The 23,824-nt window shown below is 41.3% G+C and overlaps 1 protein-coding gene across 1 annotated transcript in view; it reads right to left on the bottom strand.

Moving 5' to 3' along the window:
• The window catches only part of LOC114044880 (syntaxin-12), a 29,673-nt gene extending 11,113 nt beyond the window's left edge, over window positions 1-18,560 (bottom strand). Inside the window, exons 1-3 of the mRNA XM_027864630.1 lie at window positions 18,320-18,560; window positions 7,692-7,761; window positions 2,015-2,114 (exon numbers count right to left, since the gene is read on the bottom strand). Of these exons, the coding sequence (XP_027720431.1) occupies window positions 2,015-2,114; window positions 7,692-7,761; window positions 18,320-18,446 (297 nt within the window). The 5' untranslated portion in view covers window positions 18,447-18,560. The remainder of the gene's footprint in view (window positions 1-2,014; window positions 2,115-7,691; window positions 7,762-18,319) is intronic.
• Between the last annotated feature and the right edge of the window lie 5,264 nt (window positions 18,561-23,824).

Below are 23,824 nucleotides of genomic sequence, written 5' to 3'. Positions count from 1 at the left end.
GTGCTATTGCTTATACTCTCACCTATTCCTTGGCATGGATTTACCTTCCTCATCTCTTCTGTTGAAATATCTTCCCTTCAAGCCCCAATTTAAATGCCGTCTTCTCCATGAAGCCTTTCCCTTTCTGAACAGAAAGTAAACCTTCTGTGCAAAAACTTCTCAAAACACTTTGTCTGGATCTTTCTCTCTATTTGTTACATTCTGTTTGGTATTATGTAATTCTGTTTGTAGACTGCTTATCTCCACTAATTGATGGTAAACTACTTGACAACAGGAGATGGTACATAATCCGATCTTTAGATTTCTAGGATCTAGCATCATGTTCTAGACATAATAGGTGTTTAATCACTGAATGATAGTTTTAGAGCCGGAAGGGGCCTTAGAGACCACCTGATCCAACCCTCTCACTTTACTGAGGAGGAAAGTGAGTTGTGCAAGGGGTGAACGGCAGAGCTGAGAATTGTTTGCTAAACTATTCACCTTTGTATCCCTGTAAAGTACCAAGCACCAAGTCTGCACACTATATGTGTACAATACTTATTGTACTGAAATTTTCTGTTTGAGAGAGAAAGTGATTTCTACTTAACCACGGTATCAACAAACATTTATTGAACACCTATTACTTACTGACCCCGAGGAGCTATATGTGCGTTTATATGTGCATATACATATATATACACACACACACACACACATATATATATATATATATCTATACACACATACATATGTTCTAAAATAATAACAACGTGTCAAGATATTAGAAGACACCCTGTTTTCCAGAGCTATGGCCCAGCAAGCAGGCTGTGCCCTGAGCCTGGCATAACAACAATCCTTTGTACTCACCCTCTGGATGACCTCAGCCATGGCAAAACCCCAGAATTGGGACTTATGATTTCCCTTTTTCCCAAGGGATCCTGATCTAAGAGTTGGAGCTGCAGTTGATGTACTGCAGCCGAAAGTGATCAATCACATCTCCTGACACTCTGAATGATCCTTACACTTGTAATTACTAAGTGAACCGAACCAGGTTACACTCTTGTTCCCACCATACTAACTCTGGTTCTGTACCCCACTGAACAGATCACAAGGCTCAATGACCCTTAAGACTTGAGACAATCGCAAGTCTCAATGATTCTTTTAACTTGGAGACTATTTCCACGTGACCCAAGAACGCCCATATTGTCCCCAAAACGCCTGCATAACCACTCCTGCCTGCCACGGGAACTACTTACTCAAAAACTAAGAATGACTGTGTTGGGTCTTGTCTTTTTGTGGTTTTCATGTTTAAAAACCTTACCCCTGCCACAAGTGAGCAAGCCTTCCTTCTCAGGAGGACTTCTGCTTGCAAACATTTTCTTCACTTTGAAATGAAACTTTTATTTGATTCCTGGCACTTCTTGTCTCTACCTGCTTTGTTCGGCTCCGGCCACCCATAGGTTAGAGGCCAGGAAGTTCCGTTGGCTGACAAACACAATGGAAGATATGGTTAAATGTCATATAAGTTGTACACAACAGGACTCACTGGGGGTTGTGGTAATTAGAGAAGATTTTGTGGAGAAAGTAGGGATTGAGCTGGGCCTTGAAGAGCAGGCAGAACTTTAAGTGGGGTGGATGGCGAAATGGGCATCCAGGACAGGTGAATGTTATGAACAAAGGCACAGAAGCAGGAAATCACACAGCCCATATGCCAGGCAATAAGCCTCACGCTGTTTTTTGAAAAGTCTTAAAAGACCCCCCCCCAAAAAAAGGTACATTTTAAAGAGAGTATCCCTTTTACTTATTACTGCTGTCCACCAGGCTGTTCAGAGAACAGTTCAACCCGTGAATGACTCATTTTGGGTAGGGAAAGAGAAGGGGATACTATGTAAAGAATGATATCTTGGGGAATGAATCTAACCTTGCTTTGCAAATATACAACTGTTAAACATTCACCAGAAGTAAGTATCAAGATTTTCCTTCAACTAAAATCCTTTAGAATATAATCTTTCCTCCAAATGGGGAAAACACCAACCTGTTCTGAAGCCGACAGAGGGAGTGGCAATGATCCCAGCTCTTTCAGGCATTCATTTGTCTCCTTAGCGAGCTGATTTGCAGAATGTTGCAGTTGTTGTCTGAGAGAGAAAGGACTGTTTTAAGATGTCATTATTTCCCGGAGGGCTTTTATAGAATGGATCATTTTATTCCACAACTGAGGGGAAGGACACTTGAAAGTGGAGGGTAGAAATGAGTTTCTTGTGCTCAACAGAATCGAAGCAATGTTGCCAAGGTGATTCTCCTTCCAAGTACACAGCAAAGCAGCATCTGAAGAGTACTAGGCACCTACCTGGATGAGGCTTTCTGAAGGGACTACAGACTAAAATGTTAACTATTTCAGCAGAAAGATACACAAAAACATGAGTGAACAGTGAATAAAGAACACCCATCCTTTGTCAATTCTAGAATGTAGCTGCCAGTTTTGACAGGCGAGGGAGAAGAGCAATTTTTGCTTCTTGTAAAATCTGATTAGCTGGGCTATTATCAAGCTTTTGAGCTGGATACACGCAGTCCTGCATGCCTGGTATTGGTCATAGCCCACTGACTACAGGCTTCTCAGGCAAAGACACGTGAATAAAATGTGCCATAGACAGGACAGTTCTCTTGCACTGCCCATATTTCAGCTTCAGCCGTGGCTCCACACTTGCTTCTGGTCCTAGGTTGGTTCGATCCAAGCCTCCCCTGCCTGATTCTTCTTCCCTCCTAACTAACACAAGGTTAATTTTATATATAAAAGAAGTTGTTAACAATTTGTAGTCCCCTCAGAAAGCCTCTTACCTTGGCAACGTTGCTTCGATTCTGCTGAGCACCAGAAACTCATTCTCACCCTCAACCTATGTAGTTAAGGGGGGAAAACTTACAAGGGGTATGGAATGGAATGAATGAAAGAGTAAAGGAAATGTGATCTGTGAGGTGAGATTGGAGAAGCAGTGGAAATAGGAGACAAATTCCTTGTCTTCATGGTTTCCTTCTTTCTGCCCCCCTTTTAAAGATTTCTGCAGGAATGGTAGGGCCATGTACTTTCTTTTATTTTTTTAGTTTAATGTATTCACTTTTTTCAATTAACAAGCATTTTTTTTCCTCCCTCCCCTGGCCACCATAACTGAATAAAAAAAAAAAAAGAAAATCCTTGTAATAAATATGTAGCATCAAGTAAAGCAAACTCCCATATTGGTCCATGTGCTTCCAATTTATTAAATCTTGTCACTGAAAAGAGGCTTCTAGACCAGAGGAAGTAACTGAAAGAGAGAACTGACAAGTCCCACTTTCCTAAAAGTGGTATACCATGTAGCTATTTAGAGGCTTCTGCAAAGAAGTTCAAATACATGAAAAGCATTTTCTCATCCTCTGAATAAAATGAGAGAGGAAATATTAAAAATATTTTAGAGATGGGGAAATTGCAGTTCCAAGAGCAGAAATGGAGTCAAAACAAAGTGATTAAAAGAACCCAGGAATTCACTGTGCCAATCCATTGTTTTTCCTTCCCTTTTTTTTCTTTTAGAAATTGATGCCTCTTAGGGGCAGCTGGGTGGCGCAGTGGATAGAGCATCTGCCCTGAAGTCAGGAGGACCTGAGTTCAAATCCAGCCTTAGACCAAACACTTGACACTTGCTAGCTGTGTGACCCTGGGGCAAGTCACTTGACCCCAACTGCCTTAAGAAAAAAAAAAAATAAATTGATGCCTCTTGTTTTTGTTTTGCATCACAGTTATTTCCCAATATAATTCCTCACTCCATCCCCATTGATCTTTCCCTCAAAGAAACTAAGAAATACAGTTAGGCATAACCCAGATAATCAACAAACCAAGCAGATAAGTCTGCCAACACGGCTATACGGTCTTCTGGACTGGGAGAGTTTTACCTCTCTACCAAGCAAAGGGGGATGGGTATTTTATACTCTGTTCTCTGGAATCAAGTTCATTTACTGAAATTAATTTACAGTCAGCTAACTTTTAGTGATGTTACAATTTATATTACTATGGTCATTCCACTTTTCTTTCCCATTACATCTACCCTGGTACCTTTGGGCCATTTAAAATATTTTGATGGATCTGTGATCTCACTAGTGTGGGTTTTATTACAAGATAGATGGTCATTCATCCACACTTTCTCACCCTGAGCAACTCGTATCCTCATTCTCCTATGTAGCATATAGGAGGATTTTGTATTCTATACAGCTTTCAATCAACTAACTATATGACAGGAAAGATGGTGGTCTGCTGTACAGTGTCATTTGCAAAAGCCTCCCTGTTCCCTTGGAAAAAAAAACAAAACCTAACACTTTATATGTATGTATATTACTCAAAGATTTTGTAGAGATTGGAAAGTAGGCACAGGGATCAGCAGTTAGTAATCATTTATTGGTTGCTTTTTTTTTTTTTTGTAATGTCAGATATTTTTCCTCATCCTTTGGTATCTTTCCTCTTTCAACAATCTTAAGAATTGAGCCTTCACTTCTAGCATAGACTTGATCTTGGTCAGCTGCTTGGTCTTTCTATTTCAACTTTAATCAATCAACAAGCACGACTGAGCACTGTACTAAATGTTGGAGACACACACACAAAAAAAAAAAAGAAAAGAAAAGAAAAAGGAGGCTTCATGGGGCACATCAAGGAGTATGACGTTCAAGTCCAAATGTGGTGGTTCTACTACCACTGACGGAAAAAAAGGATCTGTTAGAGAATTGCTGACATTTTTCCCCCTCCATTTTTCAGTTGATCATTGTCCTCCTCAGTTCCATCCTTCAATGCTCTTGGAATGACATGGCTTGGTTGAGTTCCTTACCAAGCTTTCTGTAAACCTGTTTGTCCCTCCACTGCTTCACAAGGAAATACTGCTTGTGATTTTCCATCCTCCTCCAACATAAGATTTTGGAAATAAGTCTACATTCTAAACTGGTTGTGCCCTTGACTGTCCCATCTCTTCTTTTGGCAAGGAGATCAAACATCTGCTGGCTGAAGCTAGTCCTAGGCTGTTGGGTTTCTCTGTCGGGGCAGATTTACAATGGTTAAACTATACTAGCTAGTGAGTCTATCCATCTCCCATTTTCAGAGCTGACAGGTTGTTCAGATAAGATGAAATGGTCTCAATTGTGTACCAAAACTAATTTTATTCTTTCTCCTAATCTAAGGGATTGATTGTGATCTTTGTTCTAATAAGTTGATGGCCTAACTGTACACAGTTGATTCACAGATGACTCCTACAAAGGTAAACTGGTAATTTCTCATCTACTAAAATATCTTTGTGATGTTGTTTGGTGTTCATCAATCATATCCATTGCTCATTCCACTTCCCACCTGCAGCCCTGCCTGGTTTCAACTGCAAAGAACAAAGATGCCCCTCTCAGATACAAGCCCATCACTTCTAATTTCAGCACCAGGCTGCTAATTCTAAGCTTTGGATATCCCTCAGATTCCTCTCCCGTCTGACTGAAGGTCTGGAAAGCCTTCCTTTATAGAGGGCAGAAACTGGACTTCCAGCTCCCTCCACTTCTCATCTGCAACTATGGCTGGTTTCAAGTCCATGGAATAAGATGCTTGATGCCAGTACCATCCCACTCCCCCAAACTTTGCTTTCTTCCAGGTAATCCCTGGTATCCTGCCCCACCCCATCCTTTCCAGCTTCCTTTTGTGCATTATCTTTCCCCATTAGATTGTAAGATCCTTGAGGGCAGGGACTGTCTTTTTCTTATTTGTATCCCCAGGGCTTAGCACAGTACTTGGCACAAAGTGAGTGCTTACTAAATGTTTATTGCATCAAGAATTGAATGGAATTGCATCCTCACTCTTCTAGAAGAAAGTACTCATAGTATAGAGGTGAGAGGCTTCTACAAGGCAGTGCCAAAGTCTTAATGCAGTTTTAAGCTCTTAAGACTTTTGGGCCACCCCGTATATAATCTACAAGCTTCTGCCCTCTCTCATTCCTAACTCATACCATGCTTTCCAACATATTTTTCATCATCCTCCCTTACGCTCACCTCTACACTGAAGGCAGTAAGTTTTAAAGTATACGATGATTTAATTGAGATAGTCTTATTAAATTCTTCATAGAAATTTTTCAGTCTTTTTGTCCTCTGAAGGTGATGTTGAAGCACTGTTGTTCAGTTATTTTCAGTCATGTCCTACTCATTTGGGGTTTTATTGGCAAAGACACTGGAGGGGTTTACCAAATTCTTGTCCAGACCATTTTACAGATGAGGAAACTGAGGCAACAGGATGCAGTGACTTGCCCAGGGTCACATAGCTAGTAAGTGTCTGAGGCTGGATTTGAACTAGGGAAGATGAGTCTTCCTGAGTTCAGGCCCAACACTCTATCTATTACTGTACCACCTAGCTGTCCCATGTTGAAACACAAGCTATAATTATTTTGGTGATGGTCCTTTTGCAAATTCTATACAAAATGACCAAATGTCTCATGAAATACTTCTGCAATGACACTCATCTCTTACAGCAGTCACCTACTCTTGACCTCATCAGCTCCTGCATAGGCCATTACAGCCACGTCCTCCTTTGTCTCTCTGTTTCCAGTTTCATCCCTCTCTGCTCCATCCTCCACACAGCTACCAAACTGATAGTCCTAAAACAGAGTGATGAGTGATCCCATCCCTTATCTTTGCAAAAATCTTTTGTGGCTCCAGACTAACTTGCAAAATTCTCATCTTGGCCTTTACAATCCTTCACAATCTGGCCCCAGCCTACCTTTCCAGGATGATTTCACATTACTCCCCTTTACATTTAGAGATCTAGTAGCTAATTTAAGGTTTACAGATGGGCTAGAAAATGTGACCCTTATTTAAAATAAATAAATAAATATACTTTAAAAATATTTCTATTAGAAATAAATATACTGTTAATATTATGAGACAGATTGTTTGGAATTGGTTTCCCATTATAGACTTTCATGAACATTAACTACTAATGAGATTCATTTAAATAAAGATTCCAACCTAATTACAATTTTTTGAGAGGTGAGGCAATTAGGGTTAAGTAACTTGCCCAAGGTCACACAGCTAGTAAGTGTCTAAGGCTGAATTTGAACTCAAGTCCTTCTCACTCCAGGACCAGTGCTTTATTCACTGCGCCCAATAACAATTTGGGAATGGTAGGAGATCCCTTTCCAGCTTCCCCTAAAAGCTATGCTAAACTGCCTCAAGAAGAAGGCAAGCCAGATATTTGAGATTTTAGGTTAGGGAAGTTTATGACCTTCCACTAAATTCCTACTCTGGTGCCATGGAAGTGACTCAAGATTCCTGAAGGCTGTTGGGGGATGGGGAGAGGAGAGAAACTATAGTAGGTGCTATCAAATTAGAAAGACTTCAGTTTGGAGCTTACAGATATATGTCTTGATCTTGGTTCAAAGAAATTTGGCCATCAGGCAGTTCAGCAGGGCCACCTCACAAAGACAGTGCCCTACAGCACTGAAGATTTCTGAGTTTCAGTCAATGGGAGAAGTACCAACTACAATGAAAATCACAGATACTCGAAGTACAAAGCTCATGATAAACTAGCATTAAGTTTTGCTGCTTTCTATACCAGATCCAACTGTGACCTTAACGTTCCACAAGCTCTAATCCTGACCTCCAGAGCCCTGAGCTTCAATAAGCCCTGAAGGACCAAGAGGCCTCAGAAGCCTCAATGTTCTTACAGAGTTACTCACAGATTTTCCTGCAGTTTGCTAGAATCTTGCTTAGTCCCCAGTTGGCTCATCAAATTCTTGATCTGAGCAGCTGGAAAAAAAGAAAAAGAGAAAGATTTTTAATGAGGTGATGGGTAAAGGAAGAAAGTGCATCCATCACAGATGCCCTATACTTCTCTTATTTATCTCTTCATACCTTCCCAAATGCTTATTTATGAGGAAGCATGCTGGGATCAAAACCTAGGAAAATCTATTCTAGTCCAAACTAATGACAAGGTAGCTTTTTCTCTCATAGTATAACTATATCCTTTCTAGACATGAATTGTATCCCCCAGACAAGAGGGGCACTGTTTTGTCACTATGAAGTAAGATTTCACCAACACTCTCCCAGACCCACTATACTTCATTTTACCATGGGTCAACTTTGCCAGGGACCTTATGATTCCAGATTTCAATGAGCACCAATATGATATCACTAGCTTGCCTTCCTCATCAAGTTTTGACTAAATCAGGGCTTCTCAAACTTTCTTCCACTCATGACTTCTTTTCATTTAGACAGTATTTGTTGACCATTGCGTGGCCTGAAGGCATACGCAGTTCAAAGTGTGCATGCTTTGTGTTCAGAACCAAGGCTTCAGTGATGCAACCCGGGCTAACACTGCCAGAAACACCTCGGATTCATTACATGTTTGATTTCGAATTAATTTTTGATCATTGTGCATTCAGAAACTTTTTACTGTTGCCTAATTTTTCACCATCCCACATGTTGTCATGACCCACAGTTTAAAAAGCACCAGCTGGACTAGATTCAGTATTCCTACTTTTTTTTTTTTAATGTCCTTCTTTCTACACTTATCTTTCCTGGCTTAATTTTACCCTCCTCAAGTCTCTAGATTTCTAGGGTCTAGAGCTTGATTTTTTTTTCAAAATAGTATGTATTTTCAGATTGTAATTTTTTTTTTTGTACAGTCCAACTATACAAAACTGGTGGAGTCCTTTAATGCTTCATCATGATATCATGGTGATTTTGGATTCTCAAAGGTTTTGTAAGTGAAGGATAAACCATTGCAGGTCCTATTCAAGCTGAAATGGCTTTTCACTTTGGCCCATTTGACAGACTGTTTGTCTGTCATCCAAGGACCAGTCTAGCTAACTTAAGAAGAGACTCATCACTCAGCTGGCAACAGGATAATGAAATTTTTGGCCACAGTAACTCTCAAAGACAATCTCCTGAGTTGTAGAGAGGTTGTAATCTGACAGATGGCATGGGAGTATCCATACCAATAAAAGCACAGATTTTGAAAAATGGTAGCATCTTAAAGTATAATGTAGTGACAGCTGGCCATGATATAAGAACACTTAGAAAGAAAAATTTCTGCACAGATCAACCATATTTTATCTTCATGTTACAACACAACTTTAAAACAGTCTTCCCCATCCTTTCTGGATTATTGTTAAAACTCCAGGTGGCTTAATGGGCAACTTGTGGGAGTGGTTGGAGGAAAGCAGAATTGAATGAAAAAAACGAGTTATATGGCACAATGGATAGTGCTGGACCTAGAGTCAGGAGGACCTGATTTAAATCCTGCCTCTGATACTTATTACCTTTGTGACCCTGGGTAAGTCACTTATTCTGTCTGCCTTAATTTCCTCATTTGTAAAACAGGGATACTGATAGCATTTATCTTCTAGACTTCTTGTGAAAATCAAATGACATAATATTTTAAAGTGCTTTGCAAACCTTAAAGTGCAATATAAATGCTAGTTATTATAATTCATGAATTAAATTAAAATTTCTGCTGCTACAAATTCATTTTATAGTTCAACATCCTTCAAATTTATAGAATTTGGGGTCACCAGGCCACTGATTTATACCTGATACTGTCATCAAGCTGAAGTGCCCAAATCCTTTCCTGTTGTCAAAAACATGCTAATTAATATCCATTAACGAGCAATACTTTGCTTTTTAGGGGGAAATCTTCCGTCTGAGATAAAATGTTATCTATAACAGCACCAATAGCTCCCTCCACGAAAGTTCTCCTTTGATGCTTCTTGTGGCTTCTAGAGGCTATGCTAGTGCATGCAAGCTCTGAGAGTTTCTACAGTAAGCTGAAAAGGCTCTGAGAATGGTCCCAGGCCATAAACTGTCTGATGGCCCAAGCCCAAGACAGGTAAAAAACAGAAATGACCATCATCAGTAGGCTGACCACAAAGAATGAATTATTTGGCGATTGTGACCCATGAAACAGGCAAAAAATATAAAACAACTCTTGGTTCTGTGTGGCTTTTTTCCAAGATGACAGAAAAGAACCTGTTATTTTAAAGTGTATGACACTTCACTGCTGATGCTTAACATTGAAATGTCTGTCCAATGACTGATTCATTACTGGAGGAACTTCCCACAACCATATTACCATTGTTGCTCTAAATGAAACAAGAAGGCAAACAGAAGCAAAGAGGAAGGACAGTTCACAGTATCTCCCCGGGGGCCAAATAAAGGAGCTAATGAGGTTGCTTTCATTGTGCTCCCAAAGGCATGAAGAAATAGCATTTCATGGGTCACTTGTTCATTGCAAGTAGTACCCAGGATGAAAGAGACAAACTAAGAAAAGTCTGACAAGATTCTCTCAATTAAATCAACATATACCTTGGTACTTGGTAAATTCAACTGAAGAGAGAAAGTAGTAAAAAATATTATTCAAAATTAAGAAATGAAAGTGTTTTAGTGCTTGATAATGCTACAAGAATGCAAATGGACAACAAATCCTTGCAGAAGATTCTGTATATAACCCTCTTCCCTTTCTTACCCAATGAGCCATCCCTTTAGTAATAAAGATTAAAAGAGAAAGAACAAAAATCAGTTTAGTAAAACTAGCCAACCTCAATCACATCTTCCAGTAGATGCAAACTATACCCTTCATCCCCCACCTCTGCAATGAAAGAAGAGAGATGAATTTTCTCAACTCTGGGACCAAACTTGGTTATCATCATTTCATTTGTTTCTTTTTGTTCTTTCTAGCTACACTGTTGTAGTAATTGCGCATACTGTTTTCTTGGTTCTGTTGGATTCCTCCAAAATCAGTCACACAAGTCTTCTCTGGACTCTCTGAATCCTTCCTATTTATTATTCGGAGCAATTTTTCATATTGTTGATAGTTTGCAATTCGTTTGAATGTTGTTCATATCCCCTCACTAATTACACAGTAGGAAAAGGTTCAAAAGATTTTATAGAGAAGAGACGGAGTATGCATACAGATTGGTAGTTGCTAATATCTTTCTCGATCATCTTTTTTGGGTAACAATATCACTCATGATCACCAATAATATCACCAATGACTCATTTTAGGGGGAAATTTTCCCTCTGAGATGTACTGAAATTAATATCTAGGAACAGCTGAACAAATGTGGTATAAAAATATAATGGAATATTATGTTATAAGAAACAATGAAGATGAAAGAGATCAGAAGATTTGTACAAACTGATAAACAGTGAAGAAGGAGAACAAAGAAAATAATGTGCATAATGACTACAATAAGGTAAATGAGATGAACACTAAAACAAAACTGAACACTGTAATTGCATTGGCTAATACTAGTCCCATGGAACAGATGAGGAAACCCTGTCTTCCAACCCTGCCTAGGCGCAGCTGGTGGCAATGAGTACCTGACCTAGAGTCAGGAAGACTGGAGTTCAAGTATGACTTCAGATACTAAGTATGTAATTCTGGGAAAGCCACTTCACCTCTATCTGCCTCAGTTTCATCAACTATAAAATGAGAATAATAATAGTATTTATCCTCCAGAGCTGTTGGGAGGATCAAATGAGATAATATTTGTAAAGAGCTAGGCACAGTGCCTGGTGTAGAGTAGGGCTTAACAAATGGGTGTTTCCTTCCCTTCAATGGAAAACTAAAAGACTATGGGTTTGATCACTGCTATTAGTTGGTCTGACTTGACTGCTTTTCTTTGCTATAAGGGAAGGCTCCTAGTTGAGGGTGGGAAGGTAAATAGAGAGGAAGGAGTACACTTGGAAATGAATATGATTTTTAAAAAACTTTTCTAAAAAAAGAAATAACTAATTGCTAATACATGACAAAACAAACAAACCATGAGAATGGTCTATCCAGTATAAGGGTATGCTTGATGAAATCATAAGAACGGTAAAACTATTTTCACAACAGAACACACCTTCATAATCTCAGACTTGATCAATAGGTACAGAGAACGTGAGATCTCATCTTTTTATTATTTGTTGGTTACGAAAAAGCAATGGACTCAGTCAAACAAAAAGAAGCCTCAAAGGCTCTCTTTCTATGAGTATCTTCTGTGCATATGTTAAGACTGCACCTTGACAGGTACAACCATGGAGATGTACAGAGGTGCTCTCAACAAAGTAGACATTGAAGGAGGCAAAAAATAGGACATACAGGCTCATAAAAGGGGTTCACTAGCACAATAGAGAATATTCTGGTCAGAGTCCAAATAGGAGAACGGATTTCTATAGATGGTGAGAGTCTCTTGTTTGAGAACAACATTGTGCTGATTGAAGGAAGCCCTTTTCCATATTATAGGGCTTCTTCAATGAGGTCTATGGTCACTTTAAAGAGATCAGCCTAGCAATTTACATAGGAAAAAACAACTGAAGGGTGAATGTAAATTGCCTAGATTATGACATACAGTTAGATAGGAAGCTCATTAGTACACACAGCTTGGGCAGGTACTACTGAAAAATAATTATTAGCTCCCAGAATTGAATAGGAAAAACAGAATCACCTGGATTCCATATAAGAAACTGGAGTGCTTTCAATGGAAATGTTATATGCCTGCAAACTATTGAGCCCAAGATGATTTCAGAAGAATCAAAATTATAGGTGACAAAACGGTAATGGAAAGATTCACGGTAGGTACATTATCAGCAATGACATATGCCAGAAGTGGCATAAAGCACATCAATATCATTTTGTTTTGTTTTTCTGTTGTTTTCAGTCACGTCTGATTCTTCATGATTCTATGGACCACAGCATACCAAAACTGTCCATGGGGTTTTCTTGGCAAAGATACTGGAGTGGTTTTCCATTTCCTTCTCCAGTTCATTTTACAGATGAGGAAACTGCGGCAAACAGGGTGAAGTGACTTGCCTGGGTCATACAGCTACTGTCTGAGGCCCCATTTGAACCTGGATCTTCCAGACTCCAGGTGCAATGTTCTATCCACTGCGCCACCTTGCTGCCCACATCAAGAACCTGTATAACTCTAAGAAAGATGTGTGCTCAGTATAGCAAGGGATTAGAGAGAGACAGCCTGAGTGCTGCTCTAATATCCGTGAAGTATTTAAAAAAAAAAAAAAAAAGGCTTCCAAAACACTGGATGAGAAAATCTATTGAGTACTGATGGAAAGTTACAATCATGACAGAAGGGTTACAACCAGCACAGATGTACCTCACCCAAAAGATAAGAAGTCAGAGCCATGGCAGTAGTCAGGCAAATAGAGGCTGACCTTTGTATTTAAATATTGAGATTTAGAAAGTGCTTTCCTTGCAATTCCCCTCTGAGTCTGTGTGAGACTGTCCCCATTTTATAGACAGGGAGGCTGCATGGCAGTGGGTAGAAGGTATCAGGAAGACTGGGTTCGAACTCCACCTCTGACACATTCACTTCATTTCTCTGAACCACAGCTTCCTCATCAATGATAAAGGGCGGGAGCTACACAGGCTAAAACCTCAGCTCTGAGACCCTAAAACTGCCTTCATATCGTTGAATTTTCCTATCAAGAAAGCAGGCTAGGGGCAGCTAGGTGGTGCGGTGAATAGAGCACTGGACCTGGTATCAAGAGCACTGTGTGACCCTGGCCAAGCTGCTTAAAACCCCAACTGCCTCCAAAAAAGGAAAGAAAGCAAGAAAGCAGGCTTTCTTCAGAGCCCAGAGAAGACATGTGAATAGCTCACATGGTTTAGAATAACTTCACATGTATTAAGCATACTGGGATGCACAGCTTTATTGTTGGAAGATGCTACAGAACAGGGAGAAGATAACAATCTTCAGCAATTCTGCATGTTCTTGGTGAAAACATATGGCTATAGAGTTCCTTTGCATCTTGAGCTTTTCTAGGTTCCTTTCTCGAAACTATGAGAGGTTAGGATGGTTTTGTTTGCCAATTCAACATTTTTTTTGGGGGGTGGGGGCTAGGCCATGGGGTTAAGTAACTTGCCCAGGGTCACACAGCTAGGAAGTATGTGTCTGAAGCCGCATTTGAACTCAGGTCCTCCTGACTCCAAGGCCAGTGCTCTATCCACTCTGCCACCTAGCTGCCCCCCAATTCAACATTTTTAAGTGCTTAGTGTGTGCTAAGGATAGTGATAGGCTCTTTAGATAGAAAAGAATGCACAGGATCACTTGCTAGTTGGGGTGAAAGAACTCTTTCTCCTTTGACATACATATTCATTCATTCAATAAACATTTATTAAGTGCTTACTGTGTGCCAGAAGACTGGAAAGGGAAGAGGAAGGGCTTGAATGCCAAACAGAGCATTCTGTATTTGCTTCTGGAGGCAACAGAGATCCACTGGAGTTTACTGCGTAGGGGGTTAACATGATCAGACGCCTGAGAAATAGCCAGAGTAAACACTCACAAGTATGGACAAGCCTTGATCAGAACCCAACTACTTAGAACCCTCAGTTGACCTGGCCTCTTTCTCTCTTTTCAACTTTACACATCTATGGTCCAGGTCTACCTGCTGTTTCTTACACATGGCGCTCCACCTACCCTCTGCTATCCCAACACCAGGAATGCTTCTTACTTCTGCCTCTCAGAATCCCTGGCTCATCTCAAGGGCCCTCTTCTCCGAGAGGCCTTTCCAGTGTCACCAGCAGCCAGTGACTTCCCTTTGTGTATGTATCTTATATACACCTACATATGTATATGTTGCCTTGCCCATTAGAATGCAAGCTCTTTTAGGGAAAGGGCTGTTTTTGCCATTTTTTTTTAAATCCCCAGACTTAGCACAATGCTGAGCGTATAGTAAGCCCTAATAAAAGCTTGTTGATTGAATAATCTGCTGTAAATCAAAAAATTTACAAAGCTACAACTATTGTCCACTCAGCTGAAAGCACCGTGCTGGATAAGTTTTACTCGGGATTTACTTATTACAAGCTAATGGTCAGGATTTCCTGTTTAAAAAAAAGCAAAAACAAAAAACTCTCATTATCAGAAATCAGATAGATGATCCAAAACAATGCTGTGACAGGATTTCCTATTTTTAAAAACCCCTGATAATCAGAAACCAGATGGTCCAAACGAATACACATGCAAGTTCCTCAGTTTTGCTGCATTCCTTTTAAAGCTCTTTATGTATATTTTAGGCACGAGGACATCTTAACTTCCTCTATCACCAACATCTCCAAAGCAAGGACTGGCTAAAAATTTTTGAAAGACTAAGAATAAAATCATCAGGCAGTCTAACAACAGCTGATGTCTCAGTTTCATTATCTGTAAGATGAGATTAGATGATCTCTAAGAACATTTTCAGTTTTAACATCCTATGATTCAAATGAGGATCTGTTCTAAAATAAATATATTTCCTATAATTCAACATCAGGGCTTCAAGGAGTTAACAGTCTCCAAATGAACTCTGATCTATCCAAAACATAAAGTCCGTTGATAAGGAAGATACTGACAACAGCTCTCCAGCATCTGAACCACCAGATGACTCAGTATCTTAAGAAAAAATTGAAGTACATTAGTCAGATTATGGAGACAAAAACATATGCAGTAATTATGACCCTGCAATTTCCCATATATACCAGCACGGAAATTAAAATTGCATTTTCAGTTAAAAAACTGCAATTAAAATTACCAGGAAGAAAAGAGTTAGCAGTGTAACTACAACTGTAGACATCTTAAATGTGGACGCTGTCTGGCTCTAACAAAAACTAGAAACAGGCGACGTAGGCACAACGTCTTCTGTTTATCCTATTATCAAACTCAAAGAACAAGAAATAAATTTTTGAGCATCATGGTTTCAATGAAGTGAAGGGAAATATAGTGAGTGTAGGGGGACAGGGAAACATGCAGAGGTTTGGGATGTGTGAACTTAGCCAGATGACAAATGAGCAAACAGTTAAGGTATTCTTTCTATTTCATCTCTGAACGGCATCACAGATTCTCTACAAAGAGCTGAAAAGGAGGACAGACACTTCAGGCAGAACTGCTGAGGGTTAAAAGTCAGAATAAGAGAAAAGTAAAAGGATCCTAGGATGGTAGTTGGCAAGAAAAAGCTGGGAGAAAAGAGTTCCCCATCCTCAAATTTGTCTTAAGTGAGAAAAAATAAGTTCCACTCATTTACCTGAATTAGTAACATTTATGCCTCTAGTATTGTTAATTAAGAAATGATAACAATGTTACTACTTGCTTGCCAATCTTCCCCAATGAGAACTAACTATGGGTAATATTTAAAATAGACCAGTCTAATAACTGTATCGGCACAGCTCTGTTTTACTATAACTTTAATCCCCCTGAGAAACAAAATCAGATATTAAAACCAAAGAACAAGAAATTAAATATACAGTATCAAAATGAGCAAGATTTAAATGTCAGAAGACCTAAGTCCAAGCCCCAGCTCTTTCACTTATTAGCTCTGTGATGTTGGCCAGTCCCTTAACCTAGCTGAACCTCAATTTCAACACCAGTAAAAACAGGGATAATATTTGCACTATAAACCTCACACGGTTGCTTTGAAACTGTAAAGCACTATATAAATGAGAGTTATTAGTAGCTTATCATAGCATCGTGTCACTAAAGTCATCTTCCAGTATCTCATCATGGCATGGAAGTGACCCTGAGTTTTCAAAGGCTAGGCTAGTGGAATACAAGCTCAAGGAGGTCTCTCAAATCCAGGGATCATATTTTTATTGTCCAAGGACTATTTTGGGCAAGTTTGGTGAGGTTTATTGCCCAAGAATATGAATTTTTTTTGCTACAGTAACTCCTGAGGACTATCTACTAAGTTGTGAGAGAGCTGTACTTTATGTATATTGAAATATATGAACCCTATAACAGGGCTTTGAGGTTAACTTGTATTACAGTCATCTCTAAATGCAACTGGGAAAATCAACTAGTGAGTTTATCAGCTTTAACTTTTTCGATTCACAGAATTTCTATCTACCACATACTGCTTCTTGTTTTGTAAACTACTAATTAAATGCAAAGCAAAGTTTGACACAGTTCTTTAAACTCCTGAACGAGGTAGTAAAAATAGCACTGATCTCTGGATCGGAAGACTCAGGTTTGAGACCAGGGTTCCAGCATATACAAAGTGGAGATAATACTTTATTTCCTTATGAGATTGTTATGAGGAAAGTTTCTTTTTTTGCAAATCTTAAAGCATTATAAATATGCTGTTAATATTAATTGGTAAATATAATCACTCAAGATCAATTACTACTAATGACTAGTCTAGGAATATAGCTCCAATCACTAAAACACATAAAAGTAATGTACCTACAAAGATGATGCCACTTGACCTGGTGTCGTTAAGGTGTATGCTTTTAAATTGTTGTGTTTTTTTCCCACATAGGGAATGGATTACATAATGAGGAAGTAAGACAAGTCACAAACATAACACCTCTAATTGTGGCTTGACATATACTCCTATGTCATTTGGAGTCAGTCACTAAACTTCTCTGTATATGAAATTCATTTCAAGAAACAGCTAATAAGACCAATGGAAACCAAATACTAGCTGCTGCTGTCTAATAGCTAGATTGATTAGGAAGAAATCTCTGAATCTTAAGCTGCCAAGGTAGATTAATAAGACAAATTGTACTCCTTGAATGTTGGGCTGCCAAGGGAAATTAATAAGACATGTTCAGTACTCTTCAGAAACAAACAAAAAACAAACCCATAGTCTCCGTATCCCTGGACACACTACCAGTTCTATGACTATGAAATTCACTGGGTGTTTTAAGTCATACAACCTTCACTTCACCTTAACTGACATTTAAGTTGAATTCCAATTGGTTCAGTACCATAGAGAATACAGAATCGGAAGCTAAACTATTGCACAAAACCTGAACCGAACAGAATGTAAAGGACAAATAGGGTGAAAAACTAGGTGACTGGTTAAACGAGGCAGCCCCCAGGACCAGACTCGAAGCCACAGCATCTAAGGGCCCAGGAAAGCAGGCTGTGGTGGTCAGAACCCTGGATTTGGAGTGAGAAAACTCGGGCTCCAAGTCCTGGATGATTCTGACACTTACTCCCGGTGTAACTTTGGCCTCGCCCCTTTCCTCCTCTGGGCCTCAGTTTCCCCACCCGTAAAATGAGGAATCTGACCTACCGACCAATGAGATGCGGTCAGCTCTAAATTAACCCTTACTGTGGCCCAGTGGGAAGGCCTCCTCCGGGACTTTCTCGAGGGGGGGACTCGGGGAAGGGGGTAGGGCGGAGCAGGCCGGGGAGAAGGGGGGTTGGGGAGGCGCCTCCCGGGTAGACGGCCAGGGTCTGGAGCTGGGCCGGGGGGCCCGGGCTGGCCCTCAGCGCTTCCACGGCCACACCCATTGTAGTCGGGGCGCAGGTAGGGACCCAGGCCCGCTCCCCTCGGGCCCCCGGCCACCCTCGGGCCCCCGGCCTAGCAGCCCTCGGCCCCCACTCACTGGCGTAGCTGATCCTCTGGATGTGGCCGCAGCAAGTATTGAAGATGCTGTCAAAGTCCCGGGGCTGGGGGCCCTGCGGGCCCGAAGGCCCCGCCGTCCGGTACACGTCTAGGGGCCCGTACGACATGGCGAGGGCTGCCTGGCCGGGCCGGGGTCGATCTGGACCGATCTCCAGCCGAAAGGGGACCCGCCGACCAGTGACAGGGAGGAGGAGGAGAAGGAGGAGGATAGAGCCGCGGTGGGAGAGGAGGAGACTGCTGCGTGCGCACCCGGGCCTGGCGCTGCGCGCATGCGCTCGATGCGCCCCGCCCTCCCGGCGGCCCACGTGACGCGACGTAAGAACGCGCGTTGGGGGCGGATGCCGGGAGAGGTTTACATTCTTAGCTTGTGGGGTCGTTATGGTTCCCGATTTTACTTTGCATAAAACAGAACTGGGGCCTCGTCAGGGAAGGGTCCATCACATCTATCCGATCCAGCACCATTCTTCCCTGAGAGCCCCGTGTGGGCAGCCCCCGCTCGCCCTCCCCCCATGTAAATATCTGTCTCTTCGTTTCCGTCCCAGAAACGGTGACCTCATTGTCGGGGAGGGGCTCTGCATTCCAGGGGTACCGGGCGGGGTGGAAGCCGCGGGCTGGAGTGGCTGCGGGTGTCACAGTGTGTGGGAAGGAGCCGAGTGACCGAGGACCAGTCACCCCCCTGGCCTGCAGTGGGGCAGGCGGAAATCCTCTTCGGATGCTTGCTGTGTGTGTGACGCGGGGCAGGGCACCAACCCCCACACCCCCTCCTCCCGTTGTTGTTCAGTTGGGGCGACTCTGGGGTTTTCTTGGCAGAGAGGCTGCAGTGGTTTGCCGTTTCCTTCTCCAGCTCGTTTTACAGATGAAGAACCGAGGCAAACAGGCTTGCCCAGGGTCATCCAGCTAGCACAAGTGTCTGAGGCTGGATTTGAACTCAGGAAGATGTTTTCCTGACTTCAGGCCCGGGGCTCTGAGCGCTGTGCCACCTCGCCGCCCTGGTAACATCCCTTATTAAATGATGGCCTCAGAGTGTAGACAGCCGAAGCCGCAGACTTTGGCTTGCAGAAATAGATACGCTGTTCTTGATTATAATACAGTTCTCTTTCAATGAACCTAGCCCAAGGCATCCACGTTATAAAAAAGCAACGCATCTAGGTAGTTAATGTAACCAAGGACACGAATTCTATAGGTGGATTAGGGATCGAATTGCACCTTGGTGCTGCAACATGGGAAATGGGGAAGTCGGTCCCCACCGCTTCAGTGAACAGTCAGCATCGTCCAGTGGAAAGTGCTAGATTTGGATTCACAAGTCACTCTGTGAGCCTCAGTTTTTTTATATGTAAAATGAAGAGGTTGGATTTGGTGACCTTTAAGATTCCTTCAGTTCCAAATCTGTATTCATTATACAGAATTACAAACCGTTGATCCTGTCAGGAAAGTTTGCTTCCCACTTTTTGCCCTGTTCCAGATGTCTCAGACACACTAGTAAATTTGGATTTCAAAACTGGAAAGAAACTTAGAGATCATCTAATCCCAGCAATTTTATTAAAAATTTTAGAGCATTTTTTTTTCTATTTTAAAAGAGTATATTTAGCTTATAGGATAGAAATTACTTGTCCAAGGTCACAAAGTACCAAAGATAGGACTAAAACCCAGGTCACCTAATTCAATTCTGCCATGTTGATGGAACCAAGTATGCATTTTGAAAGAGCCCAATATTAGAACAGGTTAAACATGAATATTGCAGGTCTCCCTGCCTTAAAATACATTCCCTACTATGCAAATGAGTTTACATAGGGTGGTTTGGGGATGTTGATTAAGTTCACACTAGAAGACCAAAGTCACAATGCCCATTATACTCTGATATAATAATAAGAGCTAGCATTTTTATATTTTATTTATTTTAACGTCTATTTTTAAAAATTTTGAGTTCCAAATTCCCTCCTTCCAGCCCTCCCCCACCCATTGAGAAGGCAAGTAATATGACATCAATTGTACACAAGAAATCTTGCAAAATATTTCCATATTGCCATGTTGCAAAAAAAAGTGAAAAAAATATGCATCAACCTACACTCCGTTCATCACTTCTCTCTCTCTAGAAGTGGATACCATCTTTCATCGTGAATCCTTAGGAATGCTCTTGAATCACTATTGATTAGAGTAGCTAAGTCTTTCAGGGTTGATCCCTGTTACAATGTTTATGTTATGTTATGTTATGGTATGTTATGTTATGGTGTATGATGTTTTCCTGGTTCCACTCACTTCACTTTAATAGCTAGCATATAGCACTTTAGCAAAACACTAAAGCAGGGGTGGGGAACCTGTGGCCCCAAGGCCACATGTAGCCTTCTAGGTCCTTGGGTGCGGCCTTTTGACCGAGTCCAAGTTTTACAGCAAAAATTCTTTTATTAAGGGGATTTGTTCTGTGAAGTTTAGATTGAGTCCAAGGGCCCACTTGAGCACCTAGAGGGCCAGATGTGGCCTCGAGGCCACAAGTTCCCCAACCTTGTCCGATTCTTTGCCACCACAAAAAAGAGCTGCTATAAATAAACATGTAGGTCCTTTCCCCTTTTTTAGGATCTCTTTGGAATACAGACCTAATAGTAGTATTGCTGGACCAAAAGGTACGGGCAATTTTATAGTCCTTTGGGCATAGTTTTTAGGGTTTTTTTGGAGACAATCTGTCAGTTTTTTCAATTGCAATTCCATTTTCTATGTTCAGAAGTTCTTGACAATTATCTCCTATTATTTTCTTCGTTATGGTGTTAAGGATTTCTGTCCTGTCATATTCTTCTGGAAGAGCTATGACCCTTAACAAATCCTGTCTTCAAGATCAGCGTTTTTGCTTACATAGTGAACATGTTTTCTTTTAATGTTATTTTTTGCCTCTCTTCTTATGTGTTGTCCTCCACTTCTTGTATCTGCACCCAACCTATTATTCTCTTTCATTTCTTTGGTGAGGCTCACCATTTTTTGTTCAAGTTTTTCTATTCTGTTCATTATTTTTGTTGTGCAGGACAAGAATGCTGCTCTCAATGTTCTCACTTCTCTTTTAAACCACTTAGGAACAGTGTGTTGTGGTTCCATGTTCTCCTCAGACTCTACAAGGTCTTCTGTCTTATCAAGTGTTGGATCATTTTATTTCATTTTGCAGTATTTATTCATAGATGCCTGAACTCTACTAGATCTGGAAGTCATATTTCCTTCTGTCATTAGTTTTTCCTGTTGATTTATCTGTTTATGTTCAAGGTCTTTGAGATCTCTTCTTTCTGAAATCTTTGGTACTTTCAGTCTCTCTCCATCCCCTTATTTTCCTTATCACTCACTTCCTGACTGCCTCCCTTCTGACGGTGGTTTCTTTGGGAGTGGAATCTCAAAGTGTGTCCGCCCCTTCCCACACTAGACAATTCAAGGTTCCCCAGCCTCTGCCCCAACTGACTTTTGCATGGTCAGAACTGGCCCCAGCTGGATGCTGTGCTATTTCCTTCAGGTTTGGTGGAATGCTTCACACACGTACACACACACATATACACAAACACAAACACACACACACACAGTGTCCTGTCCTGGTGACCTGTCTCATTTCCTCCATTCTGCAGTTTTCTGGCTCAATACCTGCAGTTCAGAGCCTGTTTTTCCCAACACCGGTAGTTCAGAGCTTTGCAGCACTGGTGCTTCTGGGTTGCAGTCCCCAGCAGGCTTTTGCTCCTGAAGGGCTGTGGCCAAGCTGGCTCTTGAGGCCTGAACAAACTTCTTATAGCACTGGAAAGAGGGAGCCGGGGACAGATTATATGAGTGAGTTCTGATATAAGCCTGTGTCGTGTCCTTGGGTCTGCTACTGCAGCCTCACTGCTGGAAGCACATAAGGTGGGGGAGGGTGCTGAGTGAGCTCAAGGTCGGTGAGCCTTAGTTCCTGGGTTTCAAGTTTTCCTATTTTTTACCTTCTTTGGGAATATGGGGGTCCTAGACTATGGCAACAGCTGAATTTGATTTATCTGGGGTGCATAATATCTGTTTTGGAGAGATTTAAGAGGTCATGGGAATCTGAGAAAATATCTAGTCCACCATTTTATTGCTCACATGACTCAGAAGTCCCCTGGCTTCCTTTAAGTCCCAACTAAAATTCCACCTTCTACAGGAAGCCCCAACTGACTTTTGCATGGTCACAACTGGCCCCAGCTGGATGCTGTGCTATTTCCTTCAAGTTTGGTGGAATGCTTCACACACGTACACACACACATGCACACACACTGTCCTGTCCTGGTGACCTAATTTCCTCCATTCTGCAGTTTTCTGGCCCAACACCTGCAGTTCAGAGCCTGTTTCCTAACTCCTCTAAAATCTAAAGGGTTCTAGATGGATGATTTCCCTCTTTTAATTATTCCCAATTAATCTTGGATATAACTTGTTTGTACATATTTGTGTTTGTTGTATCCCCCGCTAGACTGTGAGCTCCTTAAGGGCAGGGACTATTTTTTGCCTCTTTCTGAATCCCCAGCGTTTAGCACAAAGTGCTGGGTACCTAGTAGGTGTTTAATAAATGTCTGACTGCTAAATTCAATGGACTTTTCTCAGTTCTTACCCTAACTCTCTCTGCAGTCAACACTCCTATCCCTACTTCTTCCTGAATACTCTCCCTTCTCTTGGTTTCCGTCACATCGCTCTTTCCTAGTTCTTTATCTGATTAGTTCCTCTTGTACTTGTCTCCCTGACTGGAATGCAGACTCTTTGAGAATAGGGACTGCTTTGTTTGTTCTTTTCGGTATCCCCAGCACCCAGTACAGCATCTGACCCTTTAGCAGGCCTTTAATAAATGCTTGTGGGTTGTTCACTGCCCTCCTTCTGCCCCCTAAGTGTGAGTATCCCCCAAAGCTCAGTCCTAGTCCTCTTTTCTTCTCTTTTCATAATCTCCTTTATGGTTTCATCGATTCCAGTAGGTTGAATTATCACCTCTATGCAAATGATTCCCAAAGCTGGACTGCTATCAAGGATGAAACCTGCATCTCCAGTTGTCTGGGGGACATCTAGTCAGTAACTCAGAGACAACATGTCCAAAAGTGAATTCCATTATCTACCCTCCCATGACCCTTATTTCTTATGATTACTACTACGGTGCTCCAGCCACTCAGGCTCAAAAATAAAGTGTTTTCTAACTATTCCTTCTTCCTCACCCTTTTCCCCACCTCTACATTACAAGATGGGCCTAGGTAGACTCTGACAACCCTTCCAACTCAGAGTCTGTGAAGTCCTATTGATTTAAACTCCGTATTTCTTCAATCTTCTCCTCACTCACCTTTGTTCTCCCTACCTCTGACCTTTCCCTTCTAATTGATCCTTCACACAGTTGCTCTAAACCCTCTTATTAAGGTCTAGGTCTGATCATGTGTTTCTTCCTTGCTGAAAAACCTTCAGTAGTTCCCTATTAAAATAAAATACTGAATTCATTATAGGATCATAGAGTTATCACTAGTAGACCGCTAATTCCAGCCTC

The sequence above is a fragment of the Vombatus ursinus genome, unplaced genomic scaffold (assembly GCF_900497805.2).
Source record: "Vombatus ursinus unplaced genomic scaffold, bare-nosed wombat genome assembly UNPS02014775.1, whole genome shotgun sequence".
NCBI lineage: Eukaryota > Metazoa > Chordata > Mammalia > Diprotodontia > Vombatidae > Vombatus > Vombatus ursinus.
The sequence above is the reverse complement of the archived record's forward strand: the minus strand, read 5'-3'. Positions and strand labels throughout refer to the sequence as shown.